This window comes from Pezoporus wallicus, unplaced genomic scaffold, assembly GCF_028554395.1.
Source record: "Pezoporus wallicus isolate ANWC-B61680 ecotype Strahan unplaced genomic scaffold, APGP_CSIRO_Pwel_v1 scaffold_3294, whole genome shotgun sequence".
Taxonomy (NCBI): domain Eukaryota; kingdom Metazoa; phylum Chordata; class Aves; order Psittaciformes; family Psittacidae; genus Pezoporus; species Pezoporus wallicus.
Genome location: NW_026635478.1, coordinates 7,317,426 through 7,337,805, shown reverse-complemented (window position 1 = coordinate 7,337,805; position 20,380 = coordinate 7,317,426). Strand labels below are relative to the sequence as shown.

The window sequence follows — 20,380 nt, the reverse complement described above, 5'->3', positions numbered from 1 at the left end:
GAAGAGTTGAGCAAAGAGATGTTAACCAAGGCATTAACGGGTTCTGAACCACTGGCCAACAAAAGCTTGAGTAAACACATGATTTCATGGTTAGGGAGCATTCTAGACATATCCTTAAGGTGTGGAACTAAGTGGTTTTTACATAAATGCCACTTAATCTTCCCTGTAATTAAGACAAAGTCAGCATAGATAATTGTGAACCTTATTTTTGAGCTAAACAAACTACTGCTTTCCCAACAGACTGAAACCCCTATTCTCACTGCAGTTTAATTGCCCAGTTCAGGAAAGAATTAAACTTATTAGCTGAACTTTTCTATTATTTCCAGATTAACTGATGTGACAGTGAAAAGGAAGTCATCTTTACTTGTAAAGTATAAACCAGGTATATTACGGATCCTCTCCTGTTGCTGTATTTATGTGGGCTTAGAAGATTGAGGGGAAAATTACTGCAACTGCAAGTAACTTGTATCTTTCTTTTCTTTTATTATTATACTGGTATTCTATTACAAGAGCACCTACTTTCAGAAATCTAATGCTATGATAGTATTGATGTTCTAATCTTGAAGAGTCTACGTATTGCTATGGGTATCTGTGACATTTTCTTGTAACTATTTTATTTTAGACTTAAAAATAAAGCTTTGACTTCCATGCTTATTGTAATCTTATCAGGACAGCTCTGTCATGTTAACAGTTGGTGTACACTGACATTCTTGGATGTATACTGAATTAAGCCAGATAAATCTGTCCCAGATTTTCATAACACTGTAGGAGTGTCAAGAACAATACAAAACATTAAACTAACAAATACGAAAACTGGGACATGGTTCCTATCCTATGCACTGTTCAGTTTTTTACTACATGCGCTTTGCATGATGACAACAGGCTTGTCTGCCTTTCTTTCTGGCTCTTCAACACCTTCAGGCCATACTGCTGGCACTGCAATCGCTGCATGACAATGTTTGAAGCCAAGCCAATTGTAAGGAAATGTGTAACTGTGTTCTGTAGTAGCGAGATGATGAAGGTCACTTCTTTAAAAGGAGTAACATGATAGTCTCCAAAGGGAGAAAGGAGAACTGGCCAAAGAACTGTCTCTCTTGGTCGTTCAGTATTTACATTCTTGTATCCGTTTTTCTGCAGGAGGATTTTTCCTGGGGCTTCCTTTTATCCATATCTTCTTGTATTTCCAAAGGAAATGCTTTTAGATTTTCATTCACACAAGGGAGGCAGAACCTCTTCGAGTAGAACAGACTACATTCCTGCAAAGAAAGTAACATTATTAGCAGGATAAACAAAATGGAACTGCTTCCGTTCCAGTCTCATTAAACCACATTTATATTTAGAATTATTCTAAATTAAATTCTTCTTCTAGGTTGAAATATCCCAGCAATTTTGCTTCTTCCTATTCAATGACTAACATCTGGTTAGAGGTAACTGATTGAAAAACAAAAATGTTGGGTCTGTAACACTGCTAACCAAACCAGTTGTGAATGAAACCTGTCAGATCACAGCGTTATTCCACTTCAAGAGCAGGGAAAATACCTTCTTTGTGTACAACGGCTTTTATACTTTGCCATCAAAAGTTCAGAGAAGAGACATCAGCTCAAGCTTTAGCACCATGTATGTTTTTAGTTTCTAATCAGTGAGTACATTTACTTATTCAAGGTAAAGGTGGGTAATGGATGAGATCTCGGTTTAATTGTCTCAGCCAATTTACAGCACAGAGTTTGGGCAACTGGAAGAGAAGCTTATTAATGTATTATTCCTTTGCCCTGCAGCAAGACTGAATGAAGTCCATGGTTCTCCCTGCATGCTGATCACTAAATTCCAAATAGGATTTAATGGGTAAGCTGGTTCTGGTATTGCTGATGGATTATTCTTGGGGATTTAAGCATGAATAACGATATCAATTTAGATGGCTGAGGACATCTTTTGGGGAGTAATGGATTCCACTGCATTTTTCCTAAATAGCAAAGTTTTCTCTTGCCATGGTCATTTGTGACTGGCCTTTCTCTGGGGGCTCGGCTTGGGTATTTCTTCTTTCCTTCCTTTTGTATCCCTTGTCACTAGTGAGAATTTAGCAGTAGATGATTTTATCACAATCTCTATCAGCCTGCTTCTGTGCAGCTTCCAAGCCCAAGGAACAACTCTTCTTCATCCATTGTCCGTTTCTGCGCTGACTGCCAGGCACCTTCGTATTGAGAGCTAGCATGAGGACTTGGGTCTCTGAAAAGCCCTGAAACTGGATTTCAGTTGCACAACCTCCAGAGCCTATTGTTTTTTGTCTCTTGGTGTCCCTAATACTTTAAGCTGCCAATTAAAAGTGAAGATTAGAGTTTAAGTTGGCCGTGCTATTTTTGTTTGTGTTGCAAAATGACACACAGCTCCCCCTGCCTCCAGGTTAAGTTCATGGCTCCACAGTGATGGCCGCTGTGCCACCAGGCAATAGCAAAGCAGGGGAGAGGCTTTTCTTCTGTTCTGCAGATGGGGAACTCCGATGTCAAGGCGCAGCTCCTCACAGATATACAGGTGCTCAACTTACATTCTTTTAGCTGAAATAAGCTGCCAACTTTGGCCAGTGGGACTTAGACAAATGATGAATATGAACCACTGCGTATCTGAGCGCTGGGCCCATCACTGTAGAGCCATGAACTCAACCTGGGGGCAGGCTGTGGAATCAGAGTGGTGAGGCACTGGAACAGGTTGCCCAAGGAAGTGATGAATGCTCCATCCCTGGCAGTGTTCAAGGTCAGGCTGGATAGAGCCTTGGGCAACATAGTCTAGAGTGAGGTGTCCCTGCCCATGGCAGGTGGACTGAACTAGATGAGCTTTAAGGTCCTTTCCAGTCCAAACCATTCTGTGATTCTGTGATTATTCAGCCTAGCTGTTGTTTTAAAGCCTTACAAATTACCCTTACTATGTACAGACAAGCCCTTCTTTGACCATTATCCTGATAGGCTTCAATGCTTAACTGGAAAATTCTTTAATAGGTTTCACCTCTTCCATGACCAAGGCAGGATGAGGCCATTTCAATTTCAAATCTAACTATCTGGTTCAGGCAAAACTGTGCTGACAAAGCATACTGCCAGAGTTTATTTCTGTTGTGACATGGATCATGTCTGGAAGTAATATATACAGGGATAGTATCTTTATCACACTTGTCAAGGAAGTTGTATGTAAAGGAAAGGTTCTGCCTAACCGTGTCCAGGATTGACCCTGCATGACTGGAAGTCGAGTGGAAAGTAGCTGTAGTGTTACATTTATCACTTAATACCTACAGTCATGTCCAAGGTCAGTATCTAGTCACTGTCTGCTGAGGTGAGCAATAAAAGATGAAACTTGCTCCTTGTCCTACTTTCTTCTCCAAAAGACACCTCTTTCTTTTCCTATGTTTAATGAGTGTTGCAATAAAAAAGAAGTAACTGTTTTAAATTACTAATATGGTGAGATGGTATCACTTCCTCTTCCATTTTCTGAAAGGGAAACAGGAAGAAGGGCACTCAAGCTTCCTAAGGACTTTTAAAAGCATTTTTGTTGTCTTCCTTTCTGTGGGGTTTTGACATGTTTTAAGACATTACAGATAATAATTAGAATTATTTCCAGTTGGACCACAAATAACAACACTTACCAATACACTGTGATAATGATTGGTTCTGTAGGGTGATGGACACTGCAAGCTGACTGGAGTAAATTAACTGAGTGGGGCTTAAGAGAACATTTGCAGAAGTGAGTTTATGAACATTAAACAGAGCAGTTGTTAAGTCCTGACTTTCACTGGCAGAGCAGCTGTAAGGGAAGCCACTTCAGCTAACACAGGTTGTCTCATGAAAAGCCTAAAATCTGATCTGTATCTAAGCCTCCTTAGATACAAAAGCTACAGGTTAGTCCAGTACAATTTTGAGTCAACACAAAAATGAAAGCAACCTGCCACTGAAAACTTTCCATCACTTTGGTCCAGCTTCTTTGCCAAAGAGACCCAGGAAAGCACCATCTTCTTTAGTTTCAATTGTTATGTTACAACATGATGGACAGATTCGGAACAGGACTGAGTTGATCTACTTGGGTCAAGCACAAGCAGGAACCAAAACCAATCCACAGAGATATTATCCTAATTTCATCTCTCTCTACTGCCTTGGATGAGTCTTTGCTTCTCTGGACTTTTAATTTTCCTTACATGAAAGAGGAATAGTATGTGTTTACCTACTTTGTGGTGTGGGTGTTTAAAGCACTAATCTTCATTTCTGCAGGTCTCTTTCAATGTTACCTAAGCAGTATTGCTAAATACATTTTGAAACCATAGTCATAGATGTGATTCACTATCTGGCCTGGCCAGTTTGGTAAGAAATTTATTCTCAATTATTTGCAATCAAGGTTTTGCTTTGAGTGATACCATCAGGGGAATCTTGAAGACTCAGATAACAAGAAGTAAATGATTGATATATTTCCACAATGGGTGAAATAGGCAGGAATGTCAAAAAGATTAGAAGGGGCTTCTATTAGCTCATTGCTAACATCCTCTTTACATTGTTATGCTCTAGAAGATTAACAGAAATAATTAATAAATCTTTTTAAAAGAAAAAGCCCCACCTTCATTCAGAAATGCACAGTGAGGAAAGATACTGAGAGGCTAAAAGGCTGTATTTCTGACAGATTCAACTGCCAGACTTGGAAATGCCAGTTGAATCCTTCCTAAATTCAAGAAATTCATTTGGGAATGAAGACAGCTAAATGTGCTCAAGTTTGCCCAAAATGTGCCAGAACTGCCAGTCTTCTGCTGTAAAAAAAGAGGGCTAAACCTGACATGTCAGGGCAGGAATCAAGCTCAAAAGCCCAAACTATCTGACTAGTTGCATCTGCCTCTACAACTGGCTCTGTGGGGGAGTGAGTCAACTTTCAGCCAAGACAGTGACATTGTCACTAGGAGGATCTTGCTCACATGTGTGCTCTGCCTCCACACAACTGCCTTTAGCTACTTGGCACTGGAAATTTGAGCCCAGCTATCAAAGACGTAACCAGAGAGCAGTGGTACTTCATCTGACTCCCACACAGTCCTCAGGTAGTTCCAGAATGGAAAAAAAATCATCTCAGTTGCAATCCCTAGTCTGACGTTCTGGTGATTCTCATTCATTTAAATGACAGAAGAGACTTCAGAAATAGGAAACAAATTTAATCAGGAGCAAGGTGCTATTCCACACTCCTCTTAGGACAGGGGGTCAAATCCATCCTTGGTGCTAACTCCCTGCAAATCAGAATAGCAGCTAAACTTGTCCAAGTGTGCCAATTTACTTTTGGCTGCGTTTGTCCAACCCTCTAAATTTTGCCCTGTAATCCGACCCTTTGTTTTGCTCAAGAGAATTTCCTCAAGTCCCCGCACAGAAACTGTCTGGCATTGGCCTATGAGCTGTCTCAGTTGCCCAGATTACCTCACCTCGTGCTTTGAGGAGGCCAGGAGTGTTACTTTGTGAAGATGTAGATTTATTTATGTATTTATTTTTCATGTTTGGTGCCCAGTTATAGCTCTGGTGGGACAAAGTTTTTAGCAGGTCTGTTTGTTTTAAAACTCCCACTACTAGCTACCTGCAGTAAGGATCATGCCGCTGGACCTGGCACCTAACCACTGCAATTACAGAGCAGGCTGAAAAGGTTGAATCTGAAAACTGCAAAAGCTGACACTGAAGACCCAGGTGTGCTCTTGCTAACAGCTCCTGCTACTAGCTGCACTCAGATTTAAGCATGTTACTCTAGGATAGCAAACAACCACTTTGAAAGAGGAAGCCGGGATCTGGCTGGCATTAGGGCAATGGTGTTTGGCATAACAGATACATGCCATTGTCCATGTAAACAAGGCAATGATGTCTCCTTGTGGGTTGAATCATACATGAATCCTGACTACTGCAGTCCCGACTCTCTTTCAACCACAGAACTGGCTTGTTGAGGGAAAGGAGTGGAGCCTAAGTTTTCTCAATTCATTTTACTGCCTCCAAGACGCACAGTACAGCCTCCAGACACTGATAACTGTGTAATAACTTGTCTTCATTTTTGCTTTGAACTCTCAGCAAACAAAGGGGCAAGTTCTGCACTGAGGAGAAGGAATTAAGACAACTGTAATTTTACACCACCCTTCTGGATCGCACTCAGATTTCATAGTTTTAAGGTTGCCTACCAGCTGCTACTCAAATGCTTTCTTCTTCAGAGAGCTATCATGCCACTTCACAGCTCTCCTCCCTGCTCACTTTGTACATTAACTTTTGCAAATAGGATGGTAGCCCTGTGATCTGGACAAACCTAATAATCCATGGATAGAATCATAGACTGGTTTGGTTTGGAAAGGACGTTAAAGCCCATCTGGTTCCAACCCCCTTGCCATGGGCAGGGACACCTCACACTAGACCATGTTGCCCAAGGCTCTGTCCGACCTGACCTTGAACACTGCCAGGGATGGCGCATTTACCACTTCTTTGTACAACCTGTTCCAGTGCCTCACAGTAAAGAACTTCTTCCTTATATCCAACCTGAACTTCCTGTTTAAGTTTAAACCCATTGCCCCTTGTCCTGTTGCTACAGTCATTAGAGGCAAAAAAGAAAAATCTATTGTTGGGTATGGTATGATCTACTGAAACTTTAAGGTCTTAAAGTGACATACAATCTGCCTTGCATTTCCTTGTGCTAGGAAAAGAAGTGGAAAAGAATACTCATTGTGAGGTTGGACTGTGCTCATCTGTATATAGGACACTCGAATTGCTGATCATTTTCCTTTAGTACAAAAAGCTTTATCTGTGGGAATCCACAAGAGCATACAATTAGCTTGCCTTACAAATAGGCTGTTTGTTTTTTTTCTGTTTGGTCTTTCTCCAACAAGTCACCAGGACTGAAACAAAAAGAAGCGCAGCAGCTTGTTTTACTTGTTACTTACTGTACCAACACACACTGATCTGCCACACAAACTGCAATGAGACCCAAGGATGAGGAATTTGTCCTTGTCAGGGGTGAAAGGATCCTTCATGACGTAGCTTTCTTCCAAAAGCCTATAAAAAAAAAAAAAAAGAGTAATTTCAGGCTTTTAAGGGTACATTTCACCGTAGGGGAGAGTTGAAAGGCTGGGGCAATTGTGGAGGCTGAAAAGGTATCAGCCCTTTCTACCTGACTTCCTTGGCCTGGTGTTGCACATGAGGCAATGTAGCTCATATGCAGCTCCTTTCTTCTTCAAATACCAACGTTGTGGCTGCCTTAAGTCCTATACTGCACTTCCTATGTGTCTTCTAAAACTAGGGGAATTGGTGATCATTTTAACATTGTCTTACCATGTTTTTCTCAGTGCTCTACCTTGAAGTATTTTCTTATCTTCCATATTTCTGACAGGCACACCTTAGCATGGCCAACTTCAGTACCTCGTCAAGTTAGCATTTCGATTTCACAGCTTTTTATTAGAAGTTCTATTCCAAAGCTGTGTGCATGACAGTATAGAAAGTTTTTACTGTTCTTAGTTATGTCACTGCTGTAAAGCTACAGTTCCCACCTCTTGAAAGCTGGAGCTACTGGCACAGAGCTTTGCAATGACCTGGAATATGCTTACTTTATGTCACAGACTCCACTGTTTGCTTCAGGGTATTAAGGGAGTGTATTTATTAATAATTTGGCAATCTGCTTGAGAAAGACTAAGGCCTTATTCTTCCTGTGAGCTCCAGGCAAAGTATTACAGAAGTCACTTGGGTGCCTGTCTGCACACGGCATCCTGCAAGGCTGGCTTATTGTTGGACTTAAATCAAACTCAGATTCTGTAGTAACATGGAGTACAATATATATTTTAAAAGGTATTCTTTTAATTCATATTGCCTTCTCCTTGTCTACATACATACACTCTTATGTGTGCATCTTTGAGTGTATTCCTTTTTCTTTTTCATCTCCACCCAAACAAAAAATGGTATGGCTCAAGCCTTCCATAGGAAAGATCAGGCATTTTATCATTGGAAATCACCTTGCCAACCAGTCTCTCAATATACAAAGACTGGATTGCCATTGCAAAGTTTCCCTTGCAAGATTCAGTTAATGTAACATTGTCATCATCTGTGCAGAGACCTGGCCATTATACAAGCTTTTATGTCTGGCGTATGTTTCCCACATCAATTGCATTTAGGACATATGAGTAGGCCAGAAAGAAAGCCAATCAAGGTAGTGTGTAAAGCTACTTCTTATATGCATGTATAGAATTATTATGCTTCAGCATTATTATTTTGCTTTTTGAATCTCAGTCACCTAAATAAAGCTGAGATGATAACAGAGAGCTTGGATAACCTAAAGTTAAGATTATGTTCAGCTTTGATTTAGACTCTTCAGGAATGGACCTGATCAAAGGTAGGCCATTGCTCTGCTGAGTAGAAGAGAGAAAACCAGTAGCAGTGTGGGGTTTGGAATGATAAAAATACAGCTGCCCAATAAGAACGGCCCAAGCATGTAGTGATCAACAGCTGTGTCCATTTTGTAAGAAATTAGCAGTCTTACTAGGGTGAAACACTGAGTACATGCCTGACTTCCAGTTCCTGTGAGTTCCTGGCCATGCTTGCCTGACGGGTTCGTTGACCAGGATGGACACAACAGAGCAATTCATACAGTTTAATGCCTGCAGACAATATTGTAATGGCATAGTTTCTGGTCAAACTATCCTTACTTTGCAGAGATGGAAAAGGCTTTGGTCTCCTAAAATATAAATTTGCACTACATTTCCACACACTTAAATACCACACAATGGGCCAAAGAATTGTCTAATTCATGCAAAAAAGCGTGGCTGTTCAGAACTCCAAGTCAAACAGCTCTTAAAAAGTGTTTTTACCATATGTATTTAATTGATTCTGTGTTTACATGTTCCCCTGCTGACACAGCTGAAAGGAGAGGGCTATTCCCAAAACTGATAGGCTGACAATCAACAGCATTCTAGTTAGAAAATAATGATATAGTTGTATTCTAGGGTGGTCAGTGGGGTTAGGAAGTAAGTTAAATGAAAATCTTAGCACGGTGTTGATGCAGATTTGGAAAGTTGATTTTTGTCTTTGCTATGAATGCTAACAATTTTTAATATTTCTTCCCGTTGGAAATAGGTCACTTTAAGTACCAAGCCCCATACTAAGGGGCAGTATGATATGTTACTGCATTCACGCACTCTATGTCATTCCATGGTACAAGGCTTCTAATGTTCGTAACATAAATAACATCTGTAGTATCAAAGACTACTTACACAATAAAGCGTGTGTGTGGTGGCTTCTGCCCATAGTATGTGTATGGAGCTGTTAAGTTACATAGCTGACATGTGAACTCTCCTGTAGGCTGAACTTCTTTGGGAGCATCCATCTTTAAGCTACCTACAAGCAACACAAACACCTTTTAGTGCCAAAATGCAATACTGGGAACATTCCTGCCTGCAAGAAGATTAAACTGATGTGGGACATCTGGCTATGCAGATTAAAATCCAATGGAAAATTGACTACTGCAAACCTTGATGAGTAAATCTTTTCTCCTAAATCAAGTTGGTTTCTCTGTCCCAGTTACACTTACAAATCCCTTAGATAGCTTTAGGCTTCACTATAAAGTTCACCTGTTAATTTGGAACTTCATCCATAAAAGAATTTAGGTAACAAAGCACATGGCTGTGATCTGGAAAACCCTTTGCCCAACCAAGGCCTGCACTCACTCCCAGTTCTGCAGTGCCTGTCTCCTCCTCCCTGCAAATGGAGCCATGAAAGGGTTTGGGACCCTGCTCAGGAGGCAGGCACCAGAAAGGTGGCACTGCAATGATCTACTACATGTTTTTCTTCGCTTCTGGTTCACCTTTGAATGGTTTTGGAATCTTAACCCTGGCTCCTTCTTCTTATCTGGCTTCCTATGGAAATGAGGCTGATGTAATCACCCTGTGCCTAGGGTGATTACTGTGATTACTGAGTGCTGGCCCATACAAGTCACAGAGGACAGAGGAGGAGGTGGCACCTTTACAAAAGTTTAGGTTCTATAACTTTCATGAAAATAGGCAGAAGAGTGATACTCTGCTTTCCCCTCATGGAGGATACCTATGTATTTCTATGAATCAGAGAATCTACACATAGGAAAGCAACTGTATCTATCTGAAATACTTCAGACACTAATTACAAAGTATAGCTATCTGTCAATGAGATATAAAACCTAGAAAGCCATGTTTCATCAGCTTTGATGCTTACAAAATGACTTATTTAACATCTTGGCCATTGGTTTACACTTGGGAGCTCACCCTTCACTAGTACCACTTTCATACACCAAGCTTTTCAGAACGTGGTGTGGCAAGTATGCTTTTGGGACTGATTTTGGTGTGCATGTATGATCAGATCAAACACAGCTAACCATGTTATTTGTCCCCAGATTTGCACTATTCACACTTTTCATGGCATGCAGTTTGCTGATGCAAATCTGCCAGCTTTTTTAAGTGAAGCAGAGGTCGCATCAAGCTGTTAGGAAGGTGAGCAGTAGGAACTCGGATTTGAGCAGTATCTCAGCAGTGAGGTTGTGTGTGCTCGCAGCTGAGCAGACACACAGCCTGCCAAAGGACTGCAGCTGATTCCCACTCACCTAGCTTTGCAGTCATACCCTTCCCTTACAGAGCTGATTCAGTTCACTATGTGAACATCATGAAGCAGTCTTAAAGCACACAAACTGGACAGCTTCAGATGAAACTAAACTGAAAAATGTGCTCCAGAAGCACACCTAATACACTTCAACCTGAAGACCTAACTAATGGCCATACAGTCTACAGGCTAGCACCAGAGGTAATCTGAAACATCCTAAAATATAGAGTGAGCAGCTGGTATCCACCATCAAGCACCTTGGTTTACGGTTTCATTCTTACTGCATCTCACCAGTTATTATTGTAGTAACGAGTAAAAGAACTACCTTTTTTTTTTTTCCTCCAATGTCTTTTTCACTCTTATTTTAGGGAACTAAATTGGCTTGCAGAGGAATCCAACAACTGTTAACAGCAGTTCAAGGGAAGTGGCAAAACTACACAGCCAGGAGAAAGGGAGGTCTGAGACGAGAGACCTGTATTTCCCTCTTTCAATGACAGTAAGCTGCTATTTCTGCTCACCCTATGTGGTGAAACTGAATCCTTAGGGACATATGCTGCTAAGGTGAATTAGGGGCAAGGTGAAGCAGAGTTGTGACTACTTGTCACCTAATGTTCCAGAAGAACAGGGAGCCCCAAGCTATTCAGAGGTTACAGAGGCTTCATAACAGACATCCAGTTCAGAAAGCCCTAGCCTTTTAAATTTTGGGAATAATCTCCCTAACCCCATAATTCTTTCACCATCATCCTTTCTACTTCCATTCCTGTCATTTCAGTGGTACAGGGAATTCTTCAAATGTAACACAAATGGGGGTGGATACTGGTTTAATAAATAAATATGACTTATGAATACTTCTGGCAACTACATTTTTTCAAAAGTAATGTAACCCGTGGATATTGTGTATTTTCTCTACCTCATAGGGCTGCTTGAGAGAATTTAGTTAACTAAAGTGCTTTCAGACTTTTCAGTTAGATATAAGTCATGGACATCCTACCCATTTCTCCCTGTATATTAAAACTGTGATTCTTCAAACTATTCACAAACTTGACTAAGAATACGCTTTTTGAACCCTGCCTCTGCATTTTAGGATTACTAGGTAAGTCCCCTGAAATATATCTAAATTTACCTTTTCTGTAGGTAGTCAGTAGCATTATCAAGACACCAACCTGTCTGAATGAGATTCAGTCCAGTACATTTTTTATAATTTTTTGTAATCAATCTTTTTTTTTAAATGGGAAATAATTAACCCCACAGAGATAGAGTATGGAAAGTCACTTGAATCAAACAGAAAAGAATATCATGGTGATATTTTCTTTAAAATAATGCAAAGACTCAGAACAACAACAACAAAAAGAAGTATTTATGGCAGTGAGGGTCATAGACCTTGGAATGAATGTGTGCTGATTCCAAGTCAAAATAACAGCCATGGGTTCAGAGCTGAAGTACGTTAGATATAGAAACACCTGCTCTCTTATAGTCCATTGGCATGTAGAACAGAATCTGTTCAGTGACTACCACTGGGAAGGAATGATATCTATGTACGAACAGATTTTTGGCTATGCCAGTTGAAAAGCATATGATCCTGCCTGCAAGGCACAGATGAATTTATGATGCTTTCCATTTTACTCCCAGCTTACAAGTCACTGGTATCAGCTGTATCACTTGGTATAAAATTGGTATCAGTTTTACTTCCCTGGGAACATCATTTGTCTACACAGCAGCACTTGGGAATGTTAGTTACCAACTCAAGGTGTAAAGTGAATGTATAGATTTCAGAGCGAATGCTTCAATTCAGAAGTTATATTTATTAGTTACATATATTGCTATTAACCAAGTAAAGCCATTTCCCTTCTTAAGAAAGATTCAATGGCAAATGTAACAAGCTTTTAGTCTATGCATGTGCTTCACACCTTTAGTCTAAACAACCAAGCAAACAAGTCCTAAGATGCACTCTCTCACACAAGGCTTCCAAAAACCTCGTATGCAATTAAAAGAACTGTATGTCAGATAGCAAACACACAGAAGCAAATCTGGGATAAAACCACAGTCGAGACAGACACTGGTTTATCACAGAGTAAGTTTGTTGGTTTGGCTCCATACACCATTTTAGTAAGATGCCTGATATGACAACTATGACAGGGTGTCTGCCTCCCCTCCACGCAGACATATAAAGCGTGAGTGAGAACTTCTTTCTTTCTAGTATGCCAACAACAGGATGAAGGATCTCTTGAGCAGATAAAAGTCTAGGGCACTAATCCCTTCATGACAATGACAGGCAAATTTCTGACCTCAAGTTACTCAAATCATCACCTGTGCTACCACTGGCTTTTTGTCCTTTCCCTGAAAATTTCTGAAGCAGCAACATGTCCCAGTAACATGTCGAATATCTGCCTGGCTGGTACTGAAGAAGTCTTTCAGAACAGCTTGTTTAGAACTAAACTCTGCCCAAGCATTTGCCATTTTGGCTGGAAGCTGCAAGGTACTTAAATGCATACTTACTTTAAGCACATGCAGAGCTCTCCTGAAAAGAACTCGGCTACCCACACATGCTTGATTACGAAGCAAACACGGAACTAGCATGCTCAGCAGAAACTTGCCAAGTCAAGCCCAGAATGCTGTAGGATATGTGTGAGGTTGGCCCATGTGTCATGGCGAAAGGTAAAGAACACAGATTTGAATGCCATACTATGGAAATAATCGCAATGAAAGAAAGGCGCAGGTTAGACAGTGATACAGGAGTGTTTCTCCATGCTGTCTGTGACTGATACATGATATGGATGTGGGGTAATGGCTCTCAGTGCTGTTCTCTAGGGACTCCTAAAAACTTCAGGGCAGTTCTGCTTAGAGTGTTCTGCTAACAGGCCTGGAAGGCATGCCAGAAATAATAAATCACCATTAAATTGTCAGGGTCAGTGGCAAAGTAGCAGCACAGATAAGTAACCTGATTTTCTTTGCTTCAAACCTCATTAGCACAAGTCTTTACAATGCATAGGTTAAGCCCTTCTTAATACTCCACAGGAGACTCATGTATTTCTAAGTCACTGATAAACTAGAGAAACTATACAAGAAACAAACTGCTGATAGACACAGGCTTTGATTTGAAAGGGTGTCAGATAAAACCAACACTGACACACCTTTAATCCTCTCCAATTAAACCCTTGTTTCTTTTACTTGCCAAGATTTTCCTGCAGTATCCACTGTTGATGACAATGACCTACTATAATATTCACAGCTTGATTCTCTATGGGAAAGAGTGTTCTCTCATAGGAGGGCAGGAGCCAGTAAGTTCATAGCCTGGTAAATGCTAACTTATTTTGCAGTGTGTGGTGTGACATAAATTTAGAGACACTTTGGCACCAAGAATGCACTCGCCTCCTTCAGAAAATTGCCTAATTGCTTAGATAGTAAATGAAACAGCAGAACCTTCTTACTTGCTGGTTAATCCCCAAGTGAACAACTCTCCCTCCAGTTCCTCCATGTTACTGGCCTGAAGGCATGTTTAGGTCACCCGTTGGCTGCCTCCCTGCTCTTCCTTTGAGGTGGCTTACCTTGAGTTCAGCATAACAAATTAGCCCAGGAATGCAATTTCACCAAGCATGGCCACTTTTTACATCTTTTACCCTTATTACCTCTTACAAAGATCACTTGATTGAATTAAACCTTGACTTGTTGAAGCAACTTCTCCCCTTAGGCTGCAGGGACTGTGCTGGTATTGCTATGCTTTCTCTGCTCTGAAGGAACTGAGATTGCTGCAGCACACAGGCTTCTCTCTAGGTATCACAGGGTCATATCACAGGCCCCAAGCCCTGCTTTTCAACAACAGCTTGTGCAGATTCCCTGTGGATATCCCCTAGGACAAATAACCTAGGTAGTCACAGATGTGAGCATGTTTTCTGAACAGTTGTAGGGACTGTAGGGTGTGTCAGATGAGCAATACGGACAAGCAAATCAAAGCACCACCTTAGGTAAAAAGGCTTTATGAACACAAGATGAATCTCTAAAAGGCATCTATTGAGAAGACATACGATTTAACAAAGCTGAGAAAACAAAACTTAAAAAAATCTAGCCCAAGTACTCCTTACTTGAATATGGCAGGCAGCCAGCTCTTAATTAGCATTTAATAATCAAGGATCTCAAATTAGGCGAGAATGTAACAGCTTCACACAAGAACGCTGCTAACCAGCAGGTACCACTGTCCTCTAGTGGACACATAGGACCTGCACTGCCCTGGTGACTAGCGGTATCCCCGTTAGTAGCTGCAGGGAATACTCGTCTCAGCACCTCAGCTGTTGAGAGTAACTTAGTTGCAAAAGCCCAGCTAAGCGGATCACACAGTAGGAGTGAATGACAGAATAAAATAAAAGCAAGCTGCCTAAGCATGCCTGCTGGAGGCCATCTCCACGTTTGTTTGGAGAGGCACAGTGTGTGGTGGATCTCTTTTCCGTGTAACAGAACAATCAGTCCTGACAGAGGAGGGAGAACTATACTGTCATTAGTTCTTCCTTCTCCCAAGAATTAACCTCTCATCATACCAGGTTTTCTGCTTAATACCCCTCCTTCCTCTTCTCCTTCTCTTCCAACATGCCTTCCTAAGCAGAGTATAAAGCTTATCACGTCATCATCCATGATGCCATTCTAACATTCTATCAGTAAAATGGCCTAGAAATTAAAGAAAGGCAATGCAAGATTATTGCTCTTCTCACAGCACAGTTACAGGGACTTAGAAGAGAGGAGGTTAACTGCAGCTCCCTATTATAGCTTTGTTAGATTAATATCCATAGTGGGGAAGAATAAGTCAGTAAGGCTCTATTAATATAAGTGATGATGATTCCTTTTAAGTTGTCCTTAAAGAATAATTAAGGACACTGTTCAACAGAGTCTAAAAATAGGAACTCCAAGAATTTGTGGAAATACATGAGGAGAGGCTAACATGCTGTTTCAGGAAATAAGACACTGCAACATGCCATAATCCTGAAAGAAATAAATATAGCTTCACTGATTTATCTCCCTACAGAAAGCAAAGTTGGTACTGTAAGGAAACACTCAGCTCCCACTGTGTGGGGTTGCAAGTTACAGTGTCCTCGCTGGGACAGCCACTGCCCACTTTCCCTTGTGTTCAGCATTAATACACCTGTGGAGATTTCTTTCCAGTAAAATGTGAATGAAGCTGTCAGTTTGTTAGGACTGGGCTCAAGCAGAAGACTTCATAATGAAGTAAAACAAAATCTTCAAAAAGAAAAGACAACACAAAACTATTGGTGGGGCAGGGGGCATGGGGTAGTGTCAGCTTCAAGAAAGCCTGAGAATAAAGAAAGATCTGTACCTACTACACTTAACAACTTTCTCATGCCCATAGTCACACACACACACCTTCATACAGGCATGCCCATTTCCTCCAAACAACATGTTCATCAAGTTTTGTTATCCCAGCTGTTGAGAAGAGCGAGCACAAGAAAACACCAGAATATTTCCAGTGTGTCTGACAAAGCAAAGAAGTCCATTGTCACTCAACCCTTAGAAAGTTTTCTTTTCCAGGGTACTTGCTGGGAGTTCTATTACAAGAACTTACAAACAGGTGCCTTGTTTCACACCTTCACACAGTGGTCATTTTGGTTTTGCCCCTTTGGTTACATTTTACATTGGAAATTAATCCTTCATTCAGGGGCTAACAGCTTCAAGACTTCCTAACTTTCATCTGGTAAATTCATTTTTTTTCTAGCCATGTAGCAACATGAAATAAAGTGAAACCAGACAGGTACAGACACTGAGTTTTTTGCATTTTTTCAGGTTAGTCTGTTTGCTCCTCTCAGACTTTGCTTCCCTACTTGGATTACTGTGCCTAAAAAACAGGCAGGTACTAAGGCTGCACTTACTTCTTCCAACACCTGATACTCTCATCAAACAGGTATTGAGGCACATATACAAGAACCACTTCCACAATTTTCTGCAGGACACAGAGAAATTACGCTTATCGTTAGGCAAGTATGTGGAGACATTTTGCAATAGACAGCCAAGCCATTTTTGTGCATGCTCTGCAGTCTGCACAGCCTGTTCTCCAGAACACATGTGTTTATGTTCTTCCCTTCAAGAAGTTCTTCTAGACAAATTCGCTGCTCTGTTCATCACAGGTAAAAGAGGAGAAAGGTGGGGTTTTGCCATGTGACAAATTTAATCATGGATAGAGAAGTGTGGACCCTGGAATTCTCTATAAACAGAGTAAACTGCCCCTACTGGGTCATATGCTAGGAGGGCAGATGTTCAAAATCTTTGCAATTGTGTCTTTTTGCCCAAACAGCTCAAAATCCAGTGAGAATTAGCAGCATCCTCAATGTGTCACAGATACTTAAGGAACTTTCCTTTGTTTTAAGATCTTCGTCTGTTCAGCAAGCATAGATGTGTCTGACTAAGATTTCACCGAGTTCCAAGAGGAAAGTCTGGGCTGCAGAGTAGAGCTAATTAAGCAGGAGAGTTGATGGGGTCTTGACAGACGTTTTACATGCCATATGCTTACATCAAGAGTTTTCAAAAGTACTGGCCATAGCTAGATAGATAAGGCTTAAGAACGCTGTGATGTCTGTTACAGAATTAAACATGTTTTCTTTTTGCACATATGCACAACTCTAAGTGTGGTTAACTAGTAGTAACTTTACTCAGTGTTAGACAGAATAAATGAAAATGCGGGGAAGAAAGCTTAGTGGAAAATTGTTATGGCATGTAGTTATAAGGAGACTTTACAGGAGGCAGCACAGTTCATGTTAGCTGGCCAGTAAAAAAAATAAAACATAAAGCAGGTGAAAAATGCTTTCATTTTTTACCTGCTCAATACCCAAGGTATTGAGAAAAGGAACATAACAAAACACCCTCTCTTGCTTTATCCTGGCCTAGAGCAAAAGCGAAATCTCGAACTGTTGCAACCACAGAGATAACTTATTTATTAATCCAAATCTCAAGTTTTACTTATCTATTTTGAGTTTTGGGACTCTTTGCAGTTTTTTGGTTGACTGACTTTTGTGCCAGTAAAAGCACTGCTTTAGGAAATAGGCCAGTGCAAAGGTAATGCACAGGCTAGGAAGTTTAGCATCTCAACAAACCTAGGGAGTAGATCTTAATTCCAATTCAGGTTAACAGCAGAATCCAATCCACTGTTATTTATCACTAAATAAAAACCTCCTTTGGTCAGAATACCTCCAGGCAACCCCAGATTGCTGTATTTGTGCAGAGTAAAACTTGCAGGGGATCCTCCACTGTCTTGATGTAACCTTATCATATTTGTAGAGATCACAGATGTACATCTTGACTCTACTGGAGGCAAGACAAAGTGAGACAAGGTATAAAGTAACACCCTTGTAACAGCTACTTTGCCTGGCAAACTTCTCTGTTTACATGGAAATTAAGGCATAAGGAAAACCTTATTTATTTATTTTTTTTTTGGCATGGAAGCATGAAGGTCTTACATTTTACATTTTGTTTTGTATAAAACATACAATTTCAATTATAAGCATATAGTTAAGGCAGTGTTATAATTAGTTACACTGACATAAAAGGGTTTGTATCAATACAACCTGTAAACTACACCAATTAAGGGAAATTAATCAGCACATGGTGTCTTTGCACCACTAATGTCCATCCAAGCTGATACACTGGTAACATCGCCAATCTGATCTAGTTGAAGATGTCCCTGCTCATTGCTGGGGGTTGGACTAGATGACCTTTGAAGAGCCCTTCCACCCAAAAACGTTCTATGATTCCGTGATTCTGTGACTACAGCAGGGGAAAAACCCTAACAGAAAAAGAAAATAAAAGCAAATGTAACCAGTGCACAAACCTGTGAGTACTAGTATAACTAGCCGCTAGACATAAATCCAATTCTTTGACTCACAGATGTGTAGAGATGGAAGACAGCTCAAGAGATTACTTAGGCCATCATGCCTAAGGCACGACTGGCTTTATTTTGATGGCATTTTGCAGTGTCTGTAGAGACTTCAACCAACCCAAGTGCCTTAGAGACAAGTAACAGGTCAGCAATCAAGCCTGGATTGAGTATGAAGGAAAGCCATGTGATTAACACCTCTCCTTAAGCAGAGACCATTTCTAGCATCACTGAGATACGGATATATTTATTACTATATAGGCTCTCAGAGCAGAGTCAGAGAGAAATTGTGGCACCCCATCTCTCATACATCTTGCAACCTCCCCTCATGTCGCAAGAGGAGTTGAGCACCCAATTATTTACATAGCTCTACAGCCCTCTAAGCCTAAGATTGTAGTCCCAATACCACCTAACCTAAGTGCAACCTCAAACTGGAAATGCCTACATATGACAGGAAACAAGGGTTTCCCCCAAGATCTCTGGAGTCCTTCAAGCTCCACCTTTGTGTATATCCAAGAGCAGTACCCTCAGACAGCTCAGAATTTCCCTGGAATACTCTCCCCAGTCTCCTCTGAGGCTGCATCCTGTAGCTCCAACCTCAGCTCATGCAGTTCCTCAGAAAAAGCAATCTATGGCCACTACATTCTATTACACAAAGAATATACTTTATGCTAAAAGCCCTGTGTTGAAGAAAAGTCAGAATCAAGCTTTGGCTGTAGATCCAGAATCATGAGTGTCTCCCAGTAAGCAGTCAACCTGCTCAGCAGGCTACTCTCAAGAGACTCATGCTCTCTCTTGACCTCAACGCTTTCCTCACTTGGTTCAGAAATCTGAAGGGAAGAGGCAGTTTAATTCATGCTCTAGCAAGTCAAGCACCCTGGAGGTGGGAGGTGCAGACTTTAAACCTTCCCCACTCCAAGCAAATCATAGAATGGTTTGGGTTGTAAAGGACTTTAAGACCACCTAGTTCCAACCCCCTGTCGTGGGCAGGGGCATCTTCCACTAGATCATGTTGCCAAAGGCTCTGTCCAGCCTGGCCTTGAACACCGCCAGGGATGGAGCATTCACCACTTCTCTGGGCAACCCATTCCAGGGCCTCACCATCCTTACAGTAAAGAACTTCTTCCTTGTATCCAACCTGAACTTCCTCTGTTTTAAGTTTAAACCCATTACCCTTTGTCCTATTGCTACAGACTCTGATGAAGAGGCCCTCTCCAACATCAAAGGGGAAAAAAATCCACAGTTTGAACTCTGCGCTCCCACCTCTGCAGGGATGCTTTGGCACTGCTGTGCGCTCCGATGGAGAAGCCTCCACAGCAACCGCTGAGCCAGCCCGGGTCCTGTCCGAAGGAGGGAGGTCTTCAGTAAGGGACCACGGCTGATAAGAGCACAGAAAAACCTTTCTCAGATCCCAGCTGACGTGAGAATAAAAACTCGCTCCTTTCAATAATACAGAATCATAGAATCACAGAATAGTTTGGGCTGGAAAGGACCTTAAGATCATCTACTTCCACCCCCCATGCCATGGGCTGGGACACCTCCTACTAAACCATGTCACCCAAGGCTCCGTCCAACCTGGCCTGTTGCCGGGGAGCTCAGGCTTCCCACGCGGCCAGTACACCGGGGGGGAGAGGGGAGCCCCGGTTCTGTTCCGCTCCCTTCGGTGCACCCCCAGGCCAACTCCCGGGCACCGCGACACGCACCATACCGACCCGACCGCTACCAGCGCTCCGGCGCAAAGCCCCGACGTCAGCTCTCTGCGCCGCTCCTCCTTAAAGAGCCAGTGCCGCAGGGCGCGCGCGGTTGGGGTGCGCCTGCGCGGGTGTCTCCCGTCTTCCGTTCAGCACCGCGGCCGATGGCAGGCGGTGCCGGCGCCTTTCCTGGTAACCGATCCGCCGGGCCCACGCCGCGGTGCTTGAAGTTCCTGTAGTCT

At 41.7% G+C, this 20,380-nt stretch overlaps 1 protein-coding gene across 1 annotated transcript; it reads right to left on the bottom strand.

Annotated features, from left to right (window-relative positions):
• Nucleotides 1-343: 343 nt before the first annotated feature.
• On the bottom strand, nt 344-19,755 carry CDPF1 (cysteine rich DPF motif domain containing 1). The gene is made up of 4 exons (XM_057426665.1): nt 19,711-19,755; nt 9,227-9,350; nt 6,911-7,022; nt 344-1,256 (listed from the first exon to the last, which is right to left on the bottom strand). Exons 2-4 carry the CDS (start codon nt 9,337-9,339, stop codon nt 1,110-1,112), a joined length of 372 nt encoding a protein of 123 aa, XP_057282648.1. The 5' UTR covers nt 9,340-9,350; nt 19,711-19,755; the 3' UTR covers nt 344-1,109.
• Between the last annotated feature and the right edge of the window lie 625 nt (nt 19,756-20,380).

Coding starts and splice junctions, on each gene's coding strand:
- CDPF1 (XM_057426665.1), bottom strand. CDS start 9,339: ATGGATGCTCCCAAAGAAGTTCAGCCTACAGGAGAGTTCACATGTCAG. Junction 7,023..9,226: donor CCACACACACGCTTTATTGT/GTAAGTAGTCTT, acceptor TTTTTTTTATAG/GCTTTTGGAAGAAAGCTACG. Junction 1,257..6,910: donor GATCAGTGTGTGTTGGTACA/GTAAGTAACAAG, acceptor CTTTCTTTGCAG/GAATGTAGTCTGTTCTACTC.